The following is a 25,153-nucleotide window of genomic DNA, read 5'->3' as shown; positions in this document are numbered from 1 at the left end:
CATGTGATGTCACTGGTTCCTAAGGCCACCTTTAGCAAATTCTCCCCAAAGGTTTTCGAACAAGGTGGATCCAGTATTCTTTCAGAAGTCCGTCAAATGAAAGTACTCCTTACGCTTACAAAAGGACCCAATTCTTCCTAATAGTCAAGAAAAATGTAAGCGCCCACCTCAAAGCTCTAATTCTGGTTTTTTATATTTGTCGTATCTTGAAGTCAAAATGCAAATTTGCAGAAAAAGCAAAAGCAAAATGCTCAACCTGGTTTTACCAAGACCTCGCTCCTGCACCAAAAGTTACAACTGCACCTAACACAAATTAGCAGCTTAACCTTGGAAATTCAAATTATCTTACTTTGAAATTTTATTTAAATTATATCTAAAATTTGGCCTTCATGTAACAGGGTCAGTCACAATCTGTCAATGTGAATTAAAATTTCAGAAAGTGCTTAAGTAATGTATTTTCAAACATTACATTAGTTTAGCATTAATCTGATTTTTTCAATATGTTAGGGCTTAAAATAACTGTGATAAATGAGTAATTTTCATTTTACAGCTCAAAAATTTCAAAAGAATTTGAACATATCCACTTAATGATGTTGGCTACAGATTTCATATACTTAAATTTTCCTCATTAAGACTCGGATTCTGCTGGATGAGGTAAGATAATTAAAAATGAGGAAAAAAGCAAATAATCCATTTTTGCACAATTGCTTTTGGATCATTGTCTTTGAAATAATTTTATGAATGTATTTCAGTCTTAAGAGAAGTTTATTTCATTTTGATCACAAGGAAATAGAGAATATAAAATATTATATTGTACTAAATTAAATCCCATAGAATGACAAATTCACTAACAAAGATAGTTTAGGTCCTGGAAGAATGTGTCTTGCTTCACTTTCTATTGTTAACTTTCACAAGTGAATTCAAATAAATCAATCTGTGAAAATTTATTTTTAAAATGGAAAGTGAAACCTAAAAATAGCTAAGAGTCTACAGGACGATAGAAAAATGTGTGGAAGTAGCCTCCCCCCACCTGAATAATAACCCAGTGAGCTGGGGAACCTAATGAGTTTGCTCTGAACCAGTCTCTGGTTGTGTGGCCATTGCCTGTAATGTGAATTCATTGATTTGCCTATTCATTAGTCCTTTTGAGAAATATATGCTAAGAGACAGGGTCAAAATAAACTCTGTAATTTCACTGCTTGACAAAACTAAAAAACACAATTTTATGTCTAAGCATGACAGTGGCATTATCTAAAAGAGCAAATTCCAACAACTCATTTACTTCAGAATAAAAAGATAAAAGGTTGGCCTTTTTAGCAGCTGGGAGCAAGCTCAGGCTACACCCTCCATTTTCATGCTCCAGCTTTCTCAAACACTTAGTTTAAACGTCTGGCAAAGTGCTAGGCTTATTGGTGTAGTGTATGCATTGAATACGTCGGGTCTCTATTAATTTGGCTGCCTGCAAGATAACTGAATACTAAGTAACTAAAATAACATCAATATCAATATAATTGTATTTACTAACCTCTAGCTACTCACTCCTGCCTGGCATAAATGTTGGAATTATAATTCAGACAGGGCTGAACAGCAATCTTCAAGAAAATTGCTTTAAATTGGCCTTCATTAGCTCCCAAAGTCCTGAAAAACAACTCCAAGTGCCTGACTATGGAAGGCAAGCCAGTAGCAAAGCCTCCCTATTAAAAAGACAGCATATTGACCTATTCAGCCAGCGCTCATCACATTCAATCAATACTATTAAATAGTCTTCAACCACAAAAGAATTCTGCTGCTCCTAAGTATTGGTACTATTAGGACTCTATTCAAATGCCACATATGTTATTGCAGTTTGCTTGTTTTTTACAAGTATAGAGAACTGGAGGCAAAAGCTGATCTGTTTAAGTCTTTTACTTAATGTTGCTTAGTAATAACAAACCATCGTCACACCGTAACAAAGAGCAAAGAAACTAAAACTTTTATAGGAAAGGCAAATACCAAGCAGGAAACCTGTTTCAAAGAGAAGAAAAATGTCTACTGGTCCAGAACTCCGCTTTGAAGGGCGCGTTCTTTCTTGACATCTGCATAGTAAAGGGAGTACAGTTTCCTTGGTCAAGTGTCCTTTCTGAAAAACCCTGCACTGGCAGACTTGCAGATGGAAGGAATTTTTCTGAAGGATTAATTCACAGCTCTTGGTAACACTCAAAACGCTGAATATCTTCAGTATACAAGCCAGGGAATCTGGTTCTTAGAGCCACATCTTTTAGCAAACAAATATTTGAAAGGACTTTCTCAACATAAAACCTATCAGACTTGCACCTTTTCTGATATGAAAGTGATATGTGTATTACCTCCCCTTACTGAGCTCCCCCTGGTTTACAACTTGAAAATGTGCCAGCACTTTTTCTTTCATATTGGCATTTCCATTTCTGAGCCTAACCACTGGTTTTGTTCCAAAAAAATAGCATTTCAAAACAGAACAGTAAGGCAAAACATTTCAGGCCTACCAACTAAGACCACCGTCTTGAAAGTCAGGTAATGTTTCTTGGAGTCCAAGTTCATAGCCAATTCCATCACTTTGACTTGAACTAATTTAACTTAGTAAACATTTCTCTTTTTCAATACAAGTTTCTGAGAATTTGTATCTGTTCAGAGAAGCATGGTTATTCATGTCAGTGGAGAGATGCAGCTTCAAGTGGGACTAAAACATACGTCCTAAAGTCACACATTCTCGCTTGCAGCATTTGCTATCTATGTGATGGGAAGGAATCTACTTGTACACTCTTATCCTTTATGTATGTATAAATATAATGCCAAAGACTTTCATATGAGGGCATGAAATGCCACTTTTAAAGTACTAAGTATGATACCTGCTATGCAGCAAGCATTTAGTCATGTGGCTGCTGTTTTTATATTTAACTTGATATGTCTTTAATTAAATAAACAGTCTTAGGTCAAAATGAGAAACCACATCTTCTAAAACTATCAATATTCAATCTAGATATCAATTGATTTATCATGAACTGGCTATACAGTTAAAATGTAGACTCTTGAATCACAATACATTTCTTTTCTCCTCTCTCCCCACCTCCCCAGAACAAGAACCCAAGATTTCCTTCTCAGATATCTGGTGATTTGTTCCTATAACCAGTTGGAAAAATGACAATGGTCATTTTCAGTTTTCTTCAAAGTCCTTTCCATTCTAAAAACAGCTGCGGTGCTTTCCTTCTTTGTTACTTGCATGACAAATAGCGTTTTCAATTTTGTTCCAAGATATGTCTTGAAGGTGACTTTAACTTCTTCCATCTCCCATTGTCAAGTACAATTCCAATTTTTTTCTTTATTCTAAGAACAGAGCTATACCCTTTATGTTCTATTCTGTGACAGAGAATAAAGAGAAATAAAAATCTAAGGTAGAAGGCACAGTGACCCATTCTCGGGCAAAGGATGAAAGATACTTCACTCTCACATCTACAAAGGGAAAGAAGTAGATAGCTTGTTAAGAAAGCAGAGAAGTTTCGGTTTAATATTTTTTATTCATAACAAAATTGGTCCAAGCTAACCAATGGGGGAGGGGATACCAAAATAGTAGTGGGCTTGCCATGTGGTCTTCCAAAAGGCTCTGGCCATGGGATGTAGAAACAGACTCCAGCCCAACATCACACAGAGCAAGAGCTTCCCTCTGTCCTTCTACACTAGCACCAAGGCCACTGTATTCAGTTACCACTAGCCATCAGAGAGAGCTTCAGTTTGGCCAGCTTACACATAGTCTCATGGTTTTCTCCTTGCCTCCCTCCATCTGTGGAGGTGGAGTCTAGAAGTCAATAGGAGTTCAGGGCACATGAGTGGGTATAAAGAATGCCCACACAGCTCACCCAGACCCATAAAAGCCAGGAAATGAACAAGTTCAAGTTCTCATAGTGTGTTAATGTGCCCACAAATGTACCTCCTTCATATATTTAACAGCTCATGTAGTAATGAAAAATATCATGTAGAATCCATAGCTGCATGTGTAAGGTGGGCTCATTAATATACCTATTTGCGTTCCTTAATTGTTTCATTCCTCGTATTTTTTTGGTTAATGAAACACTGAAAGTTTTTATAGAAATAGTTTATATTATATATGAAATATCATGTAAAAGAAACCAAGGGGAACAAGCAGGGGGGGGGATTCTAATGCCATTCTTATTGAATTTCATGGGCTTATACCCCCACCTTTCTGCCTACCAGCAGTCAATCTATAACAAGAGAAAGAAGGAAAAGCCCCATCCAGTATGATCATTCAGTAAGCTTATATAGACAGTTGAGTAGAACACCCAAGACTGGGACTCTGTGGTGTGGGAATCTGTTTTTCATAGGAATGGGGTCATTCCAGTCAGGCCATCTCTGATTACAGCCAAGTATTAAGCCTGACATTTGTTTGTTCTAACATGTTTGTCAGTTTTAAAACTAGGGGAGCCTGGAATAAAGACTTGAATTTTTAAGGTCTAACTATTACTAGTGAGGTCTGGGTTTGGGTTGTTTTTCCAGGAGAAGCCAAAGGCCGCGGAAGATGTTTTTCCATAATGTTTTTCATCACTCTTTAAGCTAAACGTGGGGCAGGGGGATGGGGAGAGGATGGAAAGATGGAAGGACATGGTTTTCTTTGGGAAAGGAAATTAGAAGTCGCCACAAATAATTCACCTGGATAGGTGAGGGCAAGCAAACAGTGTCTGCTTGTGACTCCCTGACGTCACTGCCTCACACTCAAGAGAGAGACCCAGACTCTAGCTCGGGTACAGACAGGGCAAGGAAAGGGCTTTGAGACTGGAGTGGGAAGGGGCACGGTCCAGCTGTGGGTTCACATCGATATTTGCCAGAGGGCCTCTGCAGGTGGCTCTCATTGGTTGCCAAGTTCTGTACAAACCAAAGGCTGATGTGACTCCCACCCAGACTGGCTGAAGCAATGCCACAGTTCTCTGAGAGAAAAATTTGGCCTCTACCTATGGTTGCAGTCTGCGGAGCTGGACTTGGAGTAAACCGCTGTAAGATCCAAGAAAGGCAAAACTTAAACCTCACAACCTTGTTGCCCATCATTTTCTCTGTGAGGTGCCTGTGGCTTCATCAGGCCGCAACCAAACTGGAGTTTTCAAAGACGCCCTACAGAGAGCTTGAAGCCAGCCTCCTGTTCTGCCCTGAGCTCAGTACAGCTTAAGCAAGTCGCAAAAGCTACTCCCAGGCGCGCCAGAGGCATGGCTCGCTGGCTCTGTGGACATTAGCAGTTTTGCATGTGTAAAGTGTCCTAAATTCAGTCCTGCTCCCAGAACTGATACCTCCCTGTTAAGCCCAAGAAGAGACCTCCATCACCACCACCCAGCAGCGCGCGTAGAGAGCCAGCACTTTGTATTCTCAGCGTCCCGGTCACGTGGCTCCTCGGGCGCTGATCTAAGTGAGGCCAGAGTCAACTCCCCTAGACTCCTCTCCTTACAAATGCTTGCTTCTTCCTGTGAGATCTAGAGCCACCAACACACAGAGCATCCTAAGGTAAAAATGTAGACTGCTGGGCCCACCTCTTCCGTTAAAAGCAAGCCGCACCTCAGGATGAATTTAGGCCCCTCCCTAAATTCCTTTTGATCTCCCTCCCCTTTTCCTTTTCCCCTCTGCCGTCCCTTGCCTTGTTTTGGAAGTGCCGCTGACCCTCGCTAGCTTCTCAAGGCGCTAGACACCACGGTCACCGTACCAGGAGCCATGATACAGAGGGGATTGGGGACTGCAAGGCACGCTGTATCCCATGCATGCTTGCTGACCGAGTCTCTGATCCCACCGGTCAGAACAAAGCGAAGATAAGAAGCTAGCAAGTGCTATCCACTGCCACCATCCCTCCTCCTACGTCCATGAACCTAACTTCCCCGTCACCTCACAATCCCTGGGTTGCCTACAATCGGGCAGGATTGTGGTTGTTAGAAGGAAGGAGGGTTGAGGAGCGTCCAATGCTAAACACAATCAGCATCCTCCTTGGGCGCTCAGGTCTCAGAGAAAGGAAGGAGAAGAAAAAGGAAGGGAAACACAGGCCCATCTCTCCAGCCAGAAAGAAAACATGGGAGTCCTTGTTAAGTCCTTTCTGTGGGCAGCGCTGCAGGCTTCTGGGATGCGGGATGCAAGGATACAGGACAATTGAAAACTCCCACACTCTAACCTAGAGTGCCTGTGGCCACCTGAACTGCAAGCTGGTCCAGTGTTTGTTGAAAGGGAAAACTGTAAACAATAGGATGCCATGACCACCACACATCCAAAGCCACCCCAGAACTCTCTTATGCTTTAGAGATGCTTGGATGGCTCTGCTCCAGGCCAGGCACTTTTCTCTTGCCAAGTTCATTGTCACTGTCTAAACCCCAGGAAAATGGATACCCTCCTCTTCTACAAATATTCAGAGAAGTCTACCATTTGTCTGGCACTTCCGGGTCCTGGTAACACAGAAGGAGGCAGCATGTACCCATGGTTAGTGTTGTCAGCTTGGGCTGGAGGTTCAAATTCTTGCTCTCTGACTATATGGGAGAGCCACGAAGGAATTCTGTCCTTTCTAACGTGGCCACAGAAACTGGAAACCCTTGTAGAGTGGGTGTGATAATTCATTTAAAGAACATCACTTACAGCTGAGAACCGCTTCTGTAAGCTTAACAATTTTTTTTTCAGATCCTTCCACCGACCTGCTCTTCTGATGGCTTCCAAGGGAAAGGATGCTGGAGGAACAAGGCATGATGCAGAAGCCGGTCGGTCCCAGGTCCCAACTTCAACTCCCGAGAAAAGATTTAAGTCTGAGTTCTGACCTCACACCCACGCAGAGCAGAGAAGTCCCCAGTTCTCGGGAATTGGTAACAATAGGGCCCAGAGAGGCGGGGAGAGAGATCGCGAATGTTGCAGCAGGATGTTCTTCCCAACTGTACTGGAGTAAGCGCCTAGAGCCTTCTCTGGCTACCTTCCGAAAATTCTGGTAGCAAAGATCTCAATGCCCTATGGCATACTTCAGTGAAATGGATCGAAATCGTCCCACGGTGCTACCAAGACTTTTCTGGGAAGGCTTAAAAACACACACGTGGACTTTGTCTCAGAAAGGACCCAGAAGGTTCTGTTTAGCCCTTTAGTTTCAGTTGGTTGGGGTTTGGCTTAATCATAGGGGCTTCCAGCTTTTTAGTAACGTTTGCCAAACACATTGTCAACAATTTGGATGCTGTAAACCCAAGCCTATAAAAATAGCGGCAAGCAGTGAGCAATTCCTAAGATGAAGGCAGTGACCTGGAGTCTGGATCAGGATCGCCTTCGCAAAAGATGCATTTGTGAACCATGGAATTTTGTCTTTTCTTCCATAGACACTTTGAAAAAGACTAAGTTCCAAATGCCCCTTCTTGATTTTTTTTTTTAAAAAAAAAAAGACTGTTCTCGAACTCCCTGCACACTTGAAAATAGCCTTTTTGTCCCAGCCAAAGACCTAGGCAATTGGAATTGGAGCATTTGCTTAGAAACCCTAAGCAGTAACAGCAGCTGAAAAACCTACTGGGGCCACCGGAACTCGTCCAACCTCATTCTAGATCCTGGGCTCTCTACCTGACAGTTTGAAGCCGAGCTTCCAACGACCCTCTGTGTCCCAGAGCCATTGGCAGCCAGTTCAGGGAGGCGGCGACTGACACCAGGCCACCCAGCCAGGGAGGGATCTTGAACTCCAATAATCCCTAAAAGCCTATCTCTTAGTCATCACAGCAGTTACCAGAGAATTCACCAATCCCTTTATCTCCCTCTATACTGGCAATATCTGCAAACGGGAGTTTATCTACTGAAAAGGAATAAAGACAATATTGAGTGTTAGGTGTGGGGGAAATGCTCCACCTGTGTCTTTTTCAAAGCGAACACAAAGCTCCACGTTAAGCCATGCATGGTTTTAAAAGCTTTGCGTAATGGACTGAGAAGGAGTGAACCCACATCATTGACAGTTGATGTCTTCTGGGAGAAGAAGAGTGGAAGAGGAAGAATCAGTTTTCTCTAAGGGTGTGACTCCTAATCTCAGAAGTATGTGGACAGCACAAATTGGAGTTGAAGGGTTATTAAATAAAAATTTAGAATGAATACAAAGTTGGGGCATAGGAAGATGTGGGCAGATCTGAGAAGCGCTGATGGAATAAGTTGGGGCAAAGATGATAAAATACACTGAATGAAATTCTCAAAGAATTAATAAAATATTTTTAAAATCTTTGCATGCACTTTTTAAACCTCAAAGTCGCCTTCTTCTGTAGGTTTGCCATCCTTCTTTTGCACAAGAAACGTTGGCAAAAGAAGAATTCTCTGTTATTTCAAGGTTACCAGGCTACCTACCATGTTGCAGAGCTGAGAATGACATCCAGACATCTGGCTGGGAAGGATTCCCTTCAAGTTGCCATCCTGAGGCAGTCTTTGCAAAGGGCCTCTCTGCAAAATCCCTTCAACCTCCATAAGTCCGTGATAGTTGCTGTTTGTTCTTGCTTGTTTGAATCTCGTCAAATACCTGCTTTTCCTTTCCAGGTTTAGCTGTGGTGGTATCTCCCAGGAATGGCAAACATGCCCTGAGTGCTCTCTATAGGCCAGACCTCAATAATAAGTTCTTACTAGATGTTGGGTACAATCCTAAACTTCTTGACACTCTAACTTGCTTAAAACGATAAACAGTCCCCAGTGGAATAAGTTCTAATGTCATCCAGAATCTACAGATGAGCAAGCTGAAAACACAATGCCACACGACCTGTAAAAGATAAAGTTGGTCCTGGCTTCTAGGGTGAATGGCTGCAAATGGTGTCGACACCAATGAGAACAGAGGTCTCCTTTGCTGGAAGACCTGTGAAGCAATACTCCACCTTCCTTTAGCTTTCCAACTTACTGAAATAAATGCCTCGGATGGATTTTTCCTTCTAAGCTAAAGCCTCAAGCAACCTAAAGAGACCCACGGCCCCCCCACTTGGCCTCGGTTTTTATCTTGGTAAGTTGAGCCGCCAAATCAACTCTTGCTTAGGGCTTGGGTCTGGAACCTGAACAACTGTCTCTGTGTCTTCTGAACAACTTCTTCCTGGTTGGATGTGGCTATATCCACAGTCTGTGCATGCACTCTTAGTCTGTTACAGTGATTAGCACCTTTCATTCTAGAAAATGGCTGGGAATTCTTTCTATGTTCACTAAAGGAACTGAAATCAAGAATCCCAGAGACATCACTAATGGTTACTTCTTCCCCAGTCAAAAGGAGCTAGAAGGTAAGTGTCCTGCACTTCCCATCAAGAAAACCTCAAAATGTTTGTACCTAAATATCCTCTTTTTAACCAGCAAACCGCCCCCTCCCCCCTTTCGCGCCAGGATCTCACCTTCTTCCCTACGTCCCTTCCCCACGAAGTCAGTAAGAAATAATTATTGAGGCTGTGGGGTGACTTGTAGAGCCTGGAGGTGAGAAGAAACGTCCCTTGTGGTGAGGGCTGGGAGATCGCGGGGAAGAAGGAAAGCGCGCGGGTGGTAACGCACCAGGTAGTGCAGAAGCTAAGAGCCCGGGGTGGGGGTGGGGGTGGGGGGTGAGGTCTCCTCAGATCTTTTTTGTTCTTCGGCTCTTTAGGCTCTTTATGTACCCGTGTCGGTCTGTTGTCTCCTGAGTCGGAAACTGTTTCTTCGCTAGGAAAGGATTTAGCGCATCAGCAAAACAAAACAAAAACAAAAATAAAAACAGGGTACACCAGGGAAGAATAACCTAGCCTGGGTGCTCTGACCACCCTTACCCTCCTTCAACCAGCTCAGATTTCTGCTCGGCCCACAAGGACCTGTTGAATTTCACCCTTCCCCGCTCCCTCCAAGGAGCCCCTCAACACCTGTAGCTAGCTTTCAGCCCCCACCCCACTACCTCGCAGCGCGTCAGCACTTCCCCTAACCTCTTGGGCGAGTTGATGAAGGCTGGGGTCCCCTTATTACCCCGACTGATGGCCTGTAGACGCCTAAACTGCCCTCACAGACGCGGTTTAGACCCATTTTACAGAGGAAGGACCTGGCAATCTGTAATGTATCTCTAAAGCAGTGTTGGTGAATTGTGAGTGACACCCATCTGGCCAGCGGACCTTCTCACGCCTCAAGAAATGAATTGCTTCAGTTACTATTGGGACATTTAATCAGCGGTGGGCAGGGCTAGGGCCTCCTCCAGATCTGAGCCTGAGAGGAGTGAAAAGTTGGAAAAGGAAGACACTTCCCACAAACTAGACACTGAAGGCCCCTGGTCTCCAGGCCTCTTAAGTGGGCAAGAGTTGAAAAAAGACTTCAAATTGGTCTTTGATTTGATTTTCCACCAAATAGCCTCAGCTTCCCTCAACCCAAAGTGACAATAATTACACCTGGCTGATGTCAGCACTTGAAAGCCAGAGGTCACCTAGAAACCCTTGAAGAGCAAGCACTTGGGCTCCAGTATACCCAGAACAGTGCTGTGTGACTGACCACTCTGGGTCTCAGTTTGTTCCCTTTGCATTTTATCCCAGGGAGTTTGTCAAGGCTTTGCCTCAAGGACAGTTTGGAGAGCTTTAAATGAAGGAGTGTGCTTCACCTCTGCTTCCCTGGCCTCACCGGTCAGATCTGCAGGAACCATTCAGAGCAACAGGTACTTATGAGTAGGTGAGATTCTGCAGTAGCTGCCCGCTCTCAACAACTGCGGATCTTCCTCAGTCAAATGGATCCCCAAGGCGGCGGTGCATCAGATTCTGAGACCTCTGAGCACTGGGTTTTGCCTTGGAGGTAAAGGGACCTTGCTGAAGAGAGGCAGAGAAGTCTGAGACGCCTGCAAAGAGGAGCCTGTACTCAGCGGGTCTCACTGCTCCACCTCCCCGGGCACAGCTACGGACTGCAGACCTGTAGGCTTTGGGAGAGCAGGGAGGACCGCCAGGCCCAGAGTTCCCCCTGCCACATATGGTCTGTGGATTTAGGTGTCAAAAACCGGAGAATTAGAAATGGTAATTTTCCATCATTATGGCTGAAACGCGATCTGTCACAACAACTGGAACATGTCTCCTCGCTAGCAAAAATAATGTTCGTGATTAGGAATCATTATGCACGTCAAGCCAAGTCCATTAAGTTGTAGGGAGAAATTAGCCTTGACGGGTGGAATCAAACTACAAATATACATGCCTCGCCTTCAGGAGGCAGAGCAGCAGCCCTGGGAAGGAGGCAACCACTGTTGGGTGTTTTCTTAATAGGAAACTGCCCAAAGAATTAATACCTCCTTCTCCACCCCTTAGGAGTCACTCTTCCTCTCACAACTGCCAAGTCCCCACCCTAGATGTAGGAGTGGAGCTCTGTTGGTCAAAATGCACTAGCTAGAGGCTTAGAAGTCCCAGGACCCTCTGGACAGTTCTTTGCAGCCACTTCCAAGCTGTGTGACCCTGCCCAAGTCACTTGACTCTCCTGAGATTCTCTAACCAGTCTATAAAAGGATAATCCTCACCCACTTCATGGGATTCTTATGACGACTAAGTGAACTCAAGTAAGGCCTAGGGACCTATGAGATGTTCTTTTCCTGACTGGACTTTTCTTCTCTGCATTAGGGATAAGATGACAGAGGGCAAAGGAATAGATGTACGTGTGTGAGTTTGGGGTTAGGGTTAAATGGCTGTCATTGGGAAACCTGCCACCCAGGACCTGAGAAAAGTGACCAGAATTTCTGAAAAATAGAAGAGATGAAACAGAGTGTGCCTGCTCTGCCTCTGTGCCCTGCACCCCCATCAGTTCACCGGAAGTACTAAGTCCTCTATGCTATCTCCCTCCACCTGCCCCAGCTGCGAACCAGCTAGGACCCCCGGTATCACCTATTGGTGGCCACACCACTGCTAAGAAGGGATGCACAGCAAGTGGGGCAAGGTGCAAAGGCGTCCCTCTAGGTTGCAGACTCGATGCCCTACTGTCCTCTGTGCCACCTGAGCAGAGCACTTGAGAAAGAGTTCCCCACCCACCCTTTGCCAGGTGAGAAGGAAAGGAAGAATGAGGCAGGAATCCGGGAAGGCAGAGTCCAACCCTGAAGTCCTAATAACCTTTGAAGAGCTTGTTCTGTGCCAAACACCAAGTCTAAAGGATGCTACCTCCTTTCATTTTCAGGGAAAACTATGTGCCTCACTTGTTCCGTGGATGACAGAGCCAGCAATTAGAGAACTCACCCGAACCACAAGGTTGAGAAGAGCCAAGCTTGACCTCACCCCTAAAGCCTCTATGCTCCCATTCTGAGACAAGCACAGCTTGCATCAGCATGCCTTTCCTCCTTCCGACCCTCAGCAAACTCACCTCTCAGGCTGTGAAAATTGAGCTAATGAACCTAAAGCAGGCACTCAGCACAGTACATGATAGAGCACAGACTCTCATGGAGACCCTAGCTCTGCCTGTTTGTTGGCCTGTTTGCTTGCGTGCTTGTTTTGATCTCTGCCACAAATGGTATCCGGCATCCCAGAAGCTGGATGCTGGGGAACTGACACCAAGTGCAGACATCCCACTGACCAGTCCTGAGTACTTTAAAACCTAATGGTCCAAGTACCAACCCAGCATCACCAGAAACTGCCTCTGCATGAGTGAGTTGAGAAGGGATGGACTGGGGAGGTGGCAGCTAGTTCCTCCAGGGGCTTCAGACCAGTATCCAGCCTGTCCAATGACCACCATGCTCAATGATGCAGGAGGCCAAAAACTGAGCTCTTTCAAAGACCAACTATTAATTCTCGGGGAGGGGGGATGGGCAGGGGAGCTTAGTATTTTTGTGTTTGACCTTCCCTGTAGAAATGCACTGAGTTCCCTCTCAACCAACAGTGTTCTTCTTTTCCTTTCAGCTGTGACCTTGGTGTCTCCAGCTCCATGGTAAAGTTGTCCAGCAAAGGACTTTCTTGTGCTATATCCCTGGCCCAGAGAAGGAGTTCAACAAATGTACATGGATAGCTAAAGGAAAATATGTATGAGTGAGGAAAGAATGAGAAAGGACTGAACAATTCAGTTTTACAGCAAAGGTTTGTCTCATTAGAAACATGGTGAAACATGCCTGTAATCGCATAGTCCCAGAACTGAAGAGGTGAACACAGGAAGATTGAAAGTTCTAAACCCATCTAAACTATACATAGGCACTCTTAGGTGTGCTCACAGGGCACACATGTGTGCACATAACCACCCCCATACACATATATGAGGATTTCAAACCAGAGCCTTGTGCAAGCACACTATTGAGTGAGACTCTTTGTCCTCTATTGAATTTATTTTTATTTATTTGTATATGTATATATCCAATCCTAATGATAGAAACTAGGATCTGGAGCAACTGCTCTTATCATAAAAAGTGTGTGTGTGTGTGTGTGTGTGTGTGTGTGCATCTCCACACAGTTTATTTTTAAACCACAGATGTGATGATCAGGGATGTAGGGAATTTGCTGCTTTGAAGGTTTCTGATGAAGGCTGAATGATCTTACTGTTTGGGCTGTGTGTCAGTCACTTATAGCTCCCTGTCCATTTTAGTCCTGCCCATAAAATAATTTTAAATGGCACATGTCCTTGTTTAACTTTGCAAATTTATCAGATAGTCTGCAAGCATTTAGTGACGCCAACTGCCCCAGAAGCATATGGTCCAGTGACCACCCCATCCATGCCGAGCATAGGTATTTTTTTTTTCTGCAGAACAAGGCTTGCTAGGAGTGAAGGCTTTCTGCAAGTCACTGTGCCCATGGCACTTTCAGGGTGACAGCATTGCTGCCTTCCCTCTTGTAGCATTAAGAGGATACTTTGCCTGAATCTCTGGGACCTCTCACAGAACCAACACTGCTTGTCAAGAAAGTATCACAGAATATCCATTTCTGAACGGTAAAAGATTTTGCAGTGTGAAGCTTTCATTTCACATGTGAGTGCTTAATCCATCCTGGGCACTGCTCTGGAATCCCACGGAGCTAGGAAAGTTGCTGAAAGTAACTATCCCCTCCAATCTTTAGGCTGAATTTCTATCACACTGGGGTATTTAGCTGTGGTCACACCAACTAGCGCATCTGGGCAAAGGTACCCTGCAAGACATTGAAATCTGTATTTTTATAAGGGTAGCCCTGCCAAGCCCCTACTACCTAGTCAAGAGTGTCTCCACCCATCCTAGTTGGGTCTTTGAAATGACTCATTCAACCTTATAGCATATGTCTAATTTTGAAATTTAGTGTGTATTTTGTTTGTTTGTTTGTTGTCTCATTCTTCAAGACAAGGTTTGTTGGTTTGTTTGAGTAGCTCTAACTGTCCTGGAACTCACTCTGTAGATCAGGCTGGCCTCAAACTCAGAGATCCACCTGCCTCTCTGCCTCCAGAGTGCTGGGATTAAAGGAGTGTGCCACCATGTCCGAACTACTCTGTTTTCTATGTGGTGAAGAAGTGGAGAGTATCTTCTCAGAGCACTGTTGTTTTTGTTTTTGTTTTTGTTTTTTCAGCCTTTAGCTATTGTGGGCGAATGGTGTTAAATGTACACTTTAATACATTCAAGTCTGAGGTGATGAGGCAGAGAAAGGAGAGCTTGACCTCTAAGACCAGTCCAGGTCTTGTCAGAGGTTTTGCCCCAGAATTCATACCCAGCTACATAGAAGAACACAAGGCAGACCTACAGACCTCTACAGAGAGCTCACCAGCTCTGTACACCTCTTTCCACCTTTATTCGATATGCCACGCAGTCAGAGTCTGAGTTGGAAATGTTTTTGTTTCTTACCAAGAAAGCTGGAGGATCCTGGTTCCTTTATCACCAGTCTTTGAGTACACATCGGATGCCAAAGAGCAACAGCAGCCGGCACTGTGGGAAATGCCTTATAGTGCAAAGGTGCATGTGTATCTGAGCCGGAACTCCTCAGAGGGTCAGAAAACACCAGCTCAATCAGTGAACCCAGTGTCATTCAACCACTACACTCAGCTAATAAGTACCTGGAGAGTGTGACCTACTCAGGACAGATGTAAAAATTCAAAGTTTGCATGTGAAGTTACCCAAAGATGACCTGAGATATCTTTGTGGAGAGCTGAAAGATGCATGAACCTAGGTAACATTTGCTCAGTTCTGTGCCTTAATAGACTGTCTTTGTCTCTGTATGGTTGTGTCTTTACCACCCTGTCTCATAGCCCTAGGAGTCAGCTCAGTAGATGAGAAGGAGAAAGAGGAGCAGTGCCAGAGGCCTTCACCTAGCAGGAGGGACTCCTGAGGTCAGCCTCCCAGGTGACAGCTAGTCAACCCATCAGGGCCCTGGACAGCTGCCTCCTCCAGCGGTCAGAAAGAAGTGACTCTGAGACAAGGTGTGTAAGTCCTCAGTCAATTCTCTTGAACCTTTTCCAAAACCACTAGCGAGGCATACATAGAACAGAACCAAGCCCAGCCGCTTGACCTCTGAACATACCCGGAGTACTCCATGACCTCTGAACATAGGTTCATAATCTGCCAGTGGATAGCCTCACTCCTATCGCTGTACATAGCCAGAATGGACCGATGCGGGGTGCTTATATCCGGTGTTGGCCCCAGGGGCGCCTCCCAGCGGCTACAGTTTGGCAAAGTCCTTTGAAGAGCGGGCCCAACATCCGATCGGTTTCTGTGGGTGCCAGGGCGCAAAAATCCCAGCGGCACAGCTCAACCGCTCCTCTCAGGGAGGCCTTCACGCACACAAGGGGAGCCTTTCAAAAACGTTAATAACCTTATTAAAGTGAACAGTTTTATTGGTTCTCATTTTACAATGAGCTGCCCACCCTTGCTTTCTGGTGGACTGTGGAGGAGAATGCACTTGTGGTGGTTGTTCCCTTTTAATAGTTTTCTGACCGAGGATGTTCTGTCTTGGGTGTCCAGCACGCTCTAGAGGCGGAATAGCCTCGGGTTCTCTCTTTTTAGAGTCGTGGGTGGAGAAAGGACTTCCTCTAGGAAAAGCTGAATTCCACAGAACAGCTTCCCACTCCTGCAGGAGTAGAGGGGGATGTATACAGGCTGGGGGACAGAAAAGGGCTGGATAAAGGCCTTCCTGTGAAGGCCTATAGAGGGAGGAGGTGACCCAAATTCCTGAAAACGAAACAATGCCGCTCCCCAAATAAAAAGTCAAAATTACCGGGCAAGGGTTGGAGGTTTGTTTTTTAATAGATGCGCCTAAAAGAGAAGTTAGTCACCTAAGATTCACCCAGTTTGTAGGCAAAGCTGCCTTTAGGTCTGTGGATTCCAGGACCTAAGTCAGCCTGTGACGTGCCGTGTGTGTGTGTGTGTGTGTGTGTGTGTGTGTGTGTGTGTGTGTGTGTGTGGTTATGAACTCAACTCCACCACTTTTCACTTTCGATGTGTACGGTTTCCCACCGGGAAGTCGAGAGCCCATTGCTGGAGTGAGGTGATGGGAGCGGCAAAAACTCACCAGGAAGTCTCCAGAAATGTGCATAGGGTTCTTTGTGCTGAATCCTCACTAAAGACGAGGGGACATTCAGCCAGAGCACCATTTCTGGCCCTGGCAGAACACTCTGTCTGCTCTGAGATTGACTCACTTTGAGATAGCAGCCTTAGGGACCGCCTGGTGACCCACAGCCACTGCCCTGCCAGCATGAGCGAGCTAGCGAGCTAGCGGGATGCCATGCCGGAGAGAGCCAGAGAAACAAGAGCATGAATCTTGGGTCAACTGTGCTTCTGAGCACATTCATCCACCTAAGCTTCCGAAGCTTCCAAGGAGACAGTTGAGCATAGCAGGGGGGACAACTTCAACCGGAAAACCCAGGGAAGGCGACTGCACTCTCTGCTACCCAGTAACGGTCTTTGAACTGCGCATCTCAGCGAGGGAACAGAGAAGTGTTATTCAACGTGGCTAGGGAATTTGGTTAACTCTGGGATCGGGTCCATTCTCCAACTCCTACCTATCTCAAATTATACCAAATTTAGCCACGACATTTCCATCATAGGAGGGTTGGCATCAGGCAAACACTCCACAAGTCTGAGAAGATTTTCATCAGTCAACTTAAACTTGTCCTTTACACAGGACCACCCCTGCTTGCTGGGCCTCAGGAATCAATAACTTAGAAATGTATTTTTAATGACTCAAATAATCCCGTGTGTGCAACAGGAGGAAAAAATTGTTAGATGATGTAGACATTTGTTTAATTTCTTTCCTTCCCTGTTGTGGCCCTTTTCCCACCTCATTTTTTGAACATTTATATTAGGAGACTTAAAAAATTGATTAGGGGATTTGTAATTTCTAACAAGGGGACCCCGTGCTCTGTAGGCCACATGATGCTTGGGTTCCCCTGAGGGTACAGTAAATCAAGTCGGCTTATCTAGAGTCAATAACAATGTCAACGATTAAAAAAGTAATCATACCCAGTGTTGTGGACTCGTTAGTTGTTTTCTGACTGCAGCTACACTTTTGTGATTCACTCTCCTGCTCCCAAGTCCAACCTGGAGAGAGCAGCATTCCAAATGAGCACTTTCTGCAACCTCTGGATTCTGAAAGGCTGGCCCTCCTTGGCTCACTAGCCTGTGGTGGTGGGAAACCCAGTTTTCCTCCTAGTGCCTTTAGCCCTACCTGGCAGACAGATGGTCCTACCTACACAGGCAGCTCTTAGAAACCTCAGCAGGAAGGGATTGGAAGTGCTTCTTCTCCTGTAATGTTCTTAAACTGCCATTGTTACTGGTATCATCACTGTTATTGCTGAGTATTGTTTTGAGCTATCATCTTGGCAGCCTCAAACTAGGAACTTCTGCTGGTGAATCAGTGGTTTGTACTTTGAGCACACAGTTCTTTACAGTGTTTGCTGAATCTTGCTTTCCCCATGCTGCTCAGTGCCATTCCCAGTTAGGAAAGTTGGCAAGGTTGAGTGATCACCTAGAATAAAGTCCCAGGGCCCCTGGTCGTAGCTGAGTTCCAAAACAGGTCTGCTCTACTTTCTCTTAAGATTCTTGCTGGCAAAAATACTTCTAGTACTCCTTTGGGGCCCTCGAGCTCCTCTGCCAGTTTTCGAGTTGAGGGAGGTGCCCTCTGTTTCCCCCTACATCGCAGACTCATGCAGCAAGACAGGAGGCTTTGTGCATGCAAGTTGAATTCTGCAGACTTTGCAGGTAGTTGCCAGATTCCATGTTTTTGTTCTGAGGAACAGACAGAAACTTGAGTTGAAGATAGTGTGGTGCCAGCAAGGACCCTGCAGAACTCTAAGCTCTGGCAAGGGTTGATTAGAAAGTTAGAAAAACTTGCTGGCCTGGACGAAGGGTTGTCTCTCTGCAGTCCTTCAACTTTCTTTACCAGGCAATCAGTATCCACAGCTCCAAGTCAATATTCATAGACTCCCTCTCTCCAAGAGAATGGGCACAATTGCTGTAGACAAGGCTACAAAGCATGTCCCACTCCTCAGAAACCCCCAGATGCCACCCTCTAGTCAGTCTTCTCTCCACCATTTATTCTGATTCCAGACACTGGCATCACCAGTTGCTAGACTGCTATTTGGAGTCACTAGTACGTTATGCTTGAGATAATTCCAGACTGTTTCTGGAAGTCATATTCACCACCATCTGCCTGCTTTCTCAATGTTGGAGAGCTGTATGGAGGAGTCATCCGTTCAGAAAGCCTTCGCTCCTTTGAAAATGCAACAAAACCTCAACTTTCCCAGCTCCATTAATACTCAGACAAGAGATTTTCTAGAGATCTGAGAGCCTCATAAACCTAAGATGTTGGAATGCAGCAACACACCTTGAGATAAGTAAAAGTCTCTGTCTCTGACTCTCTCTCTCTCTCTCTTTCTCTCTCTCTCTCTCTCTCTCTCACACACACACACACACACACACACACACACAAAGAGAGAGAGAGGGAGAGAATATTATATTATTATATTGTTGGCCAGATTGATTCCAGTACAGGTTTTCACATTCCAAACCTATTTCTAATCTTGTTTCTTTCTCTTTGGTTTAATCATCTGTGTGTGTGTGGGGGGGTCAGAATCCAAGCACAGCTTTATGTTAACTAAGGGCCCGAAGTACCAAACGGTGAAGTGAGAAAGGACTCTGGACCAATGCTGCATTTGTGACTAGGAGAGGGGGCCCAGGCAGCAAAGTCAATGGGAAGTATATAACCCAAGATTCCTTTGATCGGGGATCAAGGTGTGTGTGTGTGTGTGTGTGTGTGTGTGTGTGTGTGTGTGTGTGTGTTAGTAGAGCATGTTTTTAATTTTACAAAAAGAAATAAATGAAAAGAAAAAAAGAAAAGAAGGAAAGGGTAGATTGTGGGCAGGGGAGCAAATGAGTGATTACCGCGATATTGTGTATTTCCAACAGGAGTGTCCAGGGTCATATTTGCGGTGTGAAATCCTGGTAGGCTGAGCTGGACCCAAAGGGTAGGTTGCAATGCCAGTACTCTTACCATGTAAGCCAGCAGCTGCCACGATACTGATTAAACCAAACTCACTTGGGTAACTTTCCCAGGGACGGCTTCAGAAAGCTGAAAGCAGCTCTCCCAGGCTAAGACCAGCAATGAGAGAGGCAAAAAGGGGCAAAAAGGGACACCACCCACCCGCGAAAAAAAATGGGATTTGCAGGGGAAAGGAAGCTGTGAGACTGTGACCTTGGATATCTTTTCTTTTCCCATCACTCTCTAGCGCTGTCCCCAAATCCGCAGGAATTGAACAAAAACTGCCTCAATAAACAGGGCAAACAACAGTCATTCCAGAAGGACACCCACTCCCCTTCAAGAACACTCTGAATTGTAACAATCTTTGGGCAAAGGAAGTGAGAACTTGCCAGCAACAACGAGAGCTCCAAACTTCAAGGAGAATACATCATGACAAATTTTAAAATTAATGCTGAATTTTAAAATGTGTGTGTGTGTGTGTGTGTGTGTGTGTGTGTGTGTGTGTTTCAAATAGAAATAAAATGATCCCTGGAGCCAAATGCCTGGAAACTGGGGTAAGGAGAGCATTAAGATGAGCATAGCCTAGCTTTGTCCTAGCGCGCTTTCGCTGTTTAAGGAAGCTGGACTAGGCCGACCCAGGCGATCACAGCTTTCCTTGCCTGGGCCTTTAGTACCCTAAAGCCTGGAGGCCAGAAGGCTGAGAAAGGTTTCCAGAGAAAGGCAGTAGGGCAAAACCAGCCTTTCTACTACAGGTGAGTTGAAACAAGCTCAGGCTTCGGTTTTGGAAGTTCCAGGCCAGGACGTGGGACGTGGCACCATGGCAAGATGCTCAAAGAGGCCGAGGGTGACCGTTTAGCTTGGAAAGAATCTATGGTATTCTGAGGAGTCTTGCTTGGTGGGAGCATGTTTGTCTGCACTCCTACACGTGGCCAGCCTCACCTTTCACTGCCCCGTGCAGATCAAATGACGCCAAGTCACCAGGGAGCAGAACCGCCTGAAAACATTTTAGATAGGCTAAAATTCGCACCTGTAGGAGTAAAATGAGCAGGAGACATTCCCCCAAGGAACATTATTGACACTTAACTCTCCCCAAATTGATTTAGAATTTCAGCGAGAGGTGTTTTGTTCTGTTTTTTGTTTTCTTTTTTCTTTCTTTTCCCAGCCCTTTCTTAAAAAGGCTGAGTCATTTAGAAACACAGACAAAATCGAAAGCGGAGAGGAGGAAAGAGGCGATGGAGAAGAATCTTCAGGTTTGGGTTTTAGATGTAAATTGACTGTGGGTTCAATCAGTCCAGGTACCTCCAAGACTTGAGGCCCCAGGACTGAAGAACATAAGGATATTAGCTTAAAGATTCAGTGGGACCCTTCCACACACCTGAAGTTGCGATTCTTGGAGGTTTAAGCAAGGCTGTTGAGGACTGTAGATTAGGCACCTGAGTGTTCGCTCCTAGACAGAAAAGTGAGGGGTAGAATGCTCCACCGTTGCCGCCCACCCACTTCCAACTCCTTGTCCCAAAGTCGCACCAAGTGAATTTCAGAGAAAACTAAACCCGGGTTGCCCACCCGCCTCCAACGCCTTGTCCCAAAGACGCACCAAGAGAATTTCAGAGAAAACAAAACCCGGGGCGGGCATGTTGAACTAAACGTTTATAAATTAAAGAAAAAAATACAGCGAATAGAGCTTCCAAAATTCACAAATCTTTTAAAGATAACTCTAGTTGAGTGCACAGTGCCCTTAAAGAGGCGAAAAGCTGCGAGGCTGATAAGACAGAGAGTCTCTGAAACAAGCAAGGCACAGAGGGTGTGTGGGGGTTGAAATAGAGGTACAGGAGAAGGTGGAGAAAGCCGCGGAAATGCAGGCCAGGGATATTCACATTGAATACAAAAATAATCGTTATTTGAATACAAACAACCGGAAAGTGCTACAAGTCTCAACCTTCTTTGAAAAAATAGAAAGAAATAAAGACAGCCTTCTGAAAGGGTACTTTCCCAGCGACGGGCCTCTCTATGACCGGCCCAGGCACTCTCCCTTTGGGTGTGGCCCTGAACTTATAGAAGGGGAAAGTTTAGGGGATCCCCTGGCTGGCCCCCCACGCTGAAAGGCTCCCTTTCTTACATTCGGGATCCAGGAGGGTGCCCCATGAGGGGTGGAGTAAAGGTCTCCAAAATCAAACCCTTCGAGGTTCAGATCAACTCCTGGCCTGGAACTGTCAGAATTTTGCACTTCTTTGTCACAAATGTAATTTTCAAAAATTAAAGATATGTAGATACAGATCGGTAGCATGGATACCATGAACTAGTGTGGCCTAGCGCACAGAGCGCTTGGCCCCCCGAGATTCTAAGGATTCGGGCTATGGGGTCTCCAGGAGTCCTCTCTGCTCTGGGCAAACACCAGCCCCAGGCAGACACAATCCAAATCCAACGTTGCTGAGATAATAAATAGCGTCCCGAGGCTTGCAGATAGGTGCACAGAGGGCCAGGGGTCATAGGGCGCATCGGTTCAAATCAGAATAAAGCCCCGTCTCTGGGCAGTCTCAATTTCACTGCCAGGTCACCCTGGGTAGGGAAGCTCCAGCAGGATTTCGTTCTCCGCCTGAGGTCCGCCCACCCCCCCGGAAGAGCTCTCCTGCAGCACCGAGTCCAATCTCTACACCTGTCCGCGGTGGTGCAAACTGGAGCGCAAGGATCATTTTATTTGCTGCCTCTTCCCAAACGGTTCACTGGGTACCAGCAGCGGCCGCGCAAGTGGACAGCGCCCAGCCCGGAAGGCAGTAGTAAGGGTAGTAGTAGGACGGCTGCAGTGGCAGAAGAGAGGGGGGCCTCAACACCTCTCCCGGCAGATACTGTCTTTGATCATCACGCACTAACACCTTTACCGCCACTTTCTTGGCGGCGGGCGCCGAGGCGAGCAGGTCTGCGGCCATCTGCCTGCGTTTGGTCTTATAGCGGCGATTTTGAAACCAGATTTTGACCTGCGTCTCGGTGAGCTTAAGGGAAGCTGCCAGGTCTGCGCGCTCCGGCCCGGACAGGTAGCGCTGATGGTTAAAACGGCGTTCCAACTCGAAGACCTGGGCGTGCGAAAAGGCTGCCCTAGAGCGCTTCTTTCGAGGTTTAGGGGCTGCGGGCTCTTCCTCCTCTTCCACGCCGCCCGCCTGCCCGCTACTAGCCCCGCCGCCGGCAGCGCTGCACAACCCAGGCATGCGTACACCTCCGGGACTAACACCACCGTCCTCAGCTCTTGGGCTGTGGTCGCCTGCGGATTCCGGTAGGAAGAAAAAGCAAGAACCTGTCAGACTCGCAGAGGTGAAGATAGGTCTCAATGGCAGTTGTTTCTGGGGAGAACTGGGAAGGGAAACCCGCTTTGAGCCTACTGAAAGGGGAGGTGAGGTTCCAGAGAGTTCTGTTTTAGAACTCGCCCTTCGCTTCTCAAATTCTGTATCTCTTTCGGTGTATGCCAAAGCTGTAGGGGAACAGCTCTCCCCGGAGTTCTCCAGGCCCCAGATTCCCTTCAGTAAGGTAGGATACTTCGCCTGTGAGTATCACTTCTGAATCTTGGCTTTCTACATTACATTTCTGTTTCCCAGTTCCAGGCCGTACACTTCTGCACACCCACACATACACATCCGTTGGCTACACGAAAGAGGAAGATGGGGGGAGGGTGCAGACCTTGAGGTCAGAGTTATATAGAGTCTTCAATATAAGCCCAGGATTGCTGTCAAGGGTATGGCGACAGGGTGTAGCAGCAAAGCCTGGACGCCACCTGACTCCCTCTTCTTTGCAAGAAAATAGAAGGAAGCAGGGAGTGGGTGGGTAGTGAAGACTCTGAATTCTCCCTGGTCTGAACCCCCTCCTCCTGCTTCCTTTGGGCTCCCTGCTGCGCACAAGCCGAGAGGTCATAGTTATGGGCCGGCCTTGAGCCAGTGTGAGGCCTACAGCAGCACGTATCCAATAGAAGTCAGCTGCGGGGCTTTCAGATCAAGAAATGCACCCGCTAGTGGATAAACAGGCTGGACTCGAGTGCCTCCCTGACGACCTGTATTACACTTCCCCACCATCTTCCGCCTTCAGGTAACTGCTTGTTTTGTTTTTAGCTCCTTGATGCTTAGCCACAGGCTGCTCTCTCAGTCCTGGGGTGAGGAAATTTAAACGGGCTCTTTCCAAAGCTTACGCTGTGACTGGACCTGAAGTCCACGGCTGGGCCTGGGGGAAGTTACGGTCTACCTTAGGTCTCTAGTCCACCTTTGTTAAGTTTAGAGAATTTAAGTGGATACAGCGGAGGCACTGCAGACGAACTCAAAGCTCTTGGTACAGGGTGCAGGGCACATGGTACCAGGAGGACCGACTCTAAGAAGCTCAGTTGCTTAAGACTCCCCGCAGTGCGCGCCAACGTGCAGAATTTAGAGACTAAGTCCTGTAGGGCACGATGTTCCCCCAGCAAGTCCACCCCGCCTTGGAGTGCTTGACCTCTTAACCCATCCCCTCAGCCCAGCCCTATTTCCGGAGAAAGCCCCGCAGCAGACCTGAGACGCTGGCTGACATCTCGCTGTCGCTGCGGACCGGGGTTTCCTCCTCCAAATCCTTGGCAGTGTGCATCTCGCAGATCTGCTGGTCCAGGCCCAGGGTCACCCTGGTGCAACCGGCTCCGCTGGCTCCCGGGACGTCCGCGCAGCGCCTTCTGCCCTCGTTCTCTTCACTCAGAGCTGAATCCGAGTCCCAGCCTCCCGGGCTTTCCGCGGTCTGCCCCACAGCTGTTCTGGTTCGGGTGGGAGACGCCAGCCGAGAGTCCTCGGCGCCCCCCAGTGCACCCGCGTCGGTCTCCCCAAAGAGCCGCCAGCAGCAGACGGCGGGCGCCGCGGCCACCGCCACTTCTGTGCCCCCGGGTGCCGGGCGCCCCTCGGGCGCAGCCAGCCCGCCGCGCTCTTCCTTCTTGTTAAGAATCGCCTGGATGGAGAAAGGCGTCAAGGTGTTGGCGCTGCGCACAGCCATCTGCGCCACGGATCGGAGCCGGCGGCCGGGCGGGCAGCTGGGTCGCGGGGACAGTTTCGAGCCTGACAGAGAGCGCTGGGAGACCGCTGCACTAGTGAGAGGGGCGCACCAGGCCCCTGCAGCCCACTCCTGCGCAGTTCAGCAGCCCCCGCCCCCCTCAGTCCCAGGATCCCGGGCGACCCTCACCCCCACCTAACAGGCCCACCTCGCCGGGACCCCCTCCCCCCCCAAATCTAGCGCCAGACGCTGTCTTCCCGCAGCTGGAATAGGTTATATCATCTCCCGTGGCCTTCGGGGGCCAGCCCGGGTCTGTCCCCGAGGGAAAGGCCAGTGAGAATTGTCAAGGGTCCTCTCGGCGTCTGCAGTCGCCTCCCGAGCGCCGCGGCGGCGCACGGCCCAAGTCACTTTTCTTTGCGCCTCTGTCTTCCCTGCCTGCGCCTGCAGGGCTTCGCTCCTGGCGGGTCCTCCCTCTTCCCCTCTGGGCAGGCTCTTCCGGAGCCCACCCTTCTGGCGCCCGCGCTGACAGCTGAGGCCCCTAAAATTGGAGAAGAACGGGAAACCTTTTTACCCTCTGCCCCGGTTTTATCTGTTTCTTCTCTTTCCTTCTCCTGGGTTCCACTGTACCCCCCTCCCGTCAGAGTGTCATTCCTCACTACTGAGTGACAGCAGCAGGCCACGCCCCTTCACTGGCTGTCCTGGGCTCTCCCGGCAGTGGATTGGCTGGTTCCAATTGGGGGCCGTTGACTTTAAAAGACACTGCTACTCAAGTTGAGTAGCTGAAGACAGGTTCTGAATTAACCCTATCCTCTTTCTCTCTCTAAGCCTGGTTCTGT

At 47.1% G+C, this 25,153-nt stretch overlaps 1 protein-coding gene across 1 annotated transcript; it reads right to left on the bottom strand.

The window, feature by feature from the left end:
* Positions 1-20,964: 20,964 nt before the first annotated feature.
* On the bottom strand, positions 20,965-24,512 carry Nkx3-2 (NK3 homeobox 2). The gene is made up of 2 exons (XM_048415208.3): positions 23,855-24,512; positions 20,965-22,587 (listed from the first exon to the last, which is right to left on the bottom strand). Exons 1-2 carry the CDS (start codon positions 24,318-24,320, stop codon positions 22,052-22,054), a joined length of 1,002 nt encoding a protein of 333 aa, XP_048271165.1. The 5' UTR covers positions 24,321-24,512; the 3' UTR covers positions 20,965-22,051.
* Positions 24,513-25,153: the final 641 nt, after the last annotated feature.

The sequence above is a fragment of the Myodes glareolus genome, chromosome 8, assembly GCF_982192425.1.
Source record: "Myodes glareolus chromosome 8, mMyoGla1.1, whole genome shotgun sequence".
NCBI classification, from domain to species: Eukaryota; Metazoa; Chordata; class Mammalia; order Rodentia; family Cricetidae; genus Myodes; species Myodes glareolus.
Note: the sequence above shows the minus strand (reverse complement) of the source record. Positions and strands in the feature narration are given on the sequence as shown.

Excerpts from the sequence above, each read along its gene's own strand:
- Nkx3-2 (XM_048415208.3), bottom strand. The coding sequence starts at position 24,320 with ATGGCTGTGCGCAGCGCCAACACCTTGACGCCTTTCTCCATCCAGGCG. Across the intron at positions 22,588-23,854 it reads GATGTCAGCCAGCGTCTCAG|GCGACCACAGCCCAAGAGCT; the intron begins GTCTGCTGCGGG and ends CGGAATCCGCAG.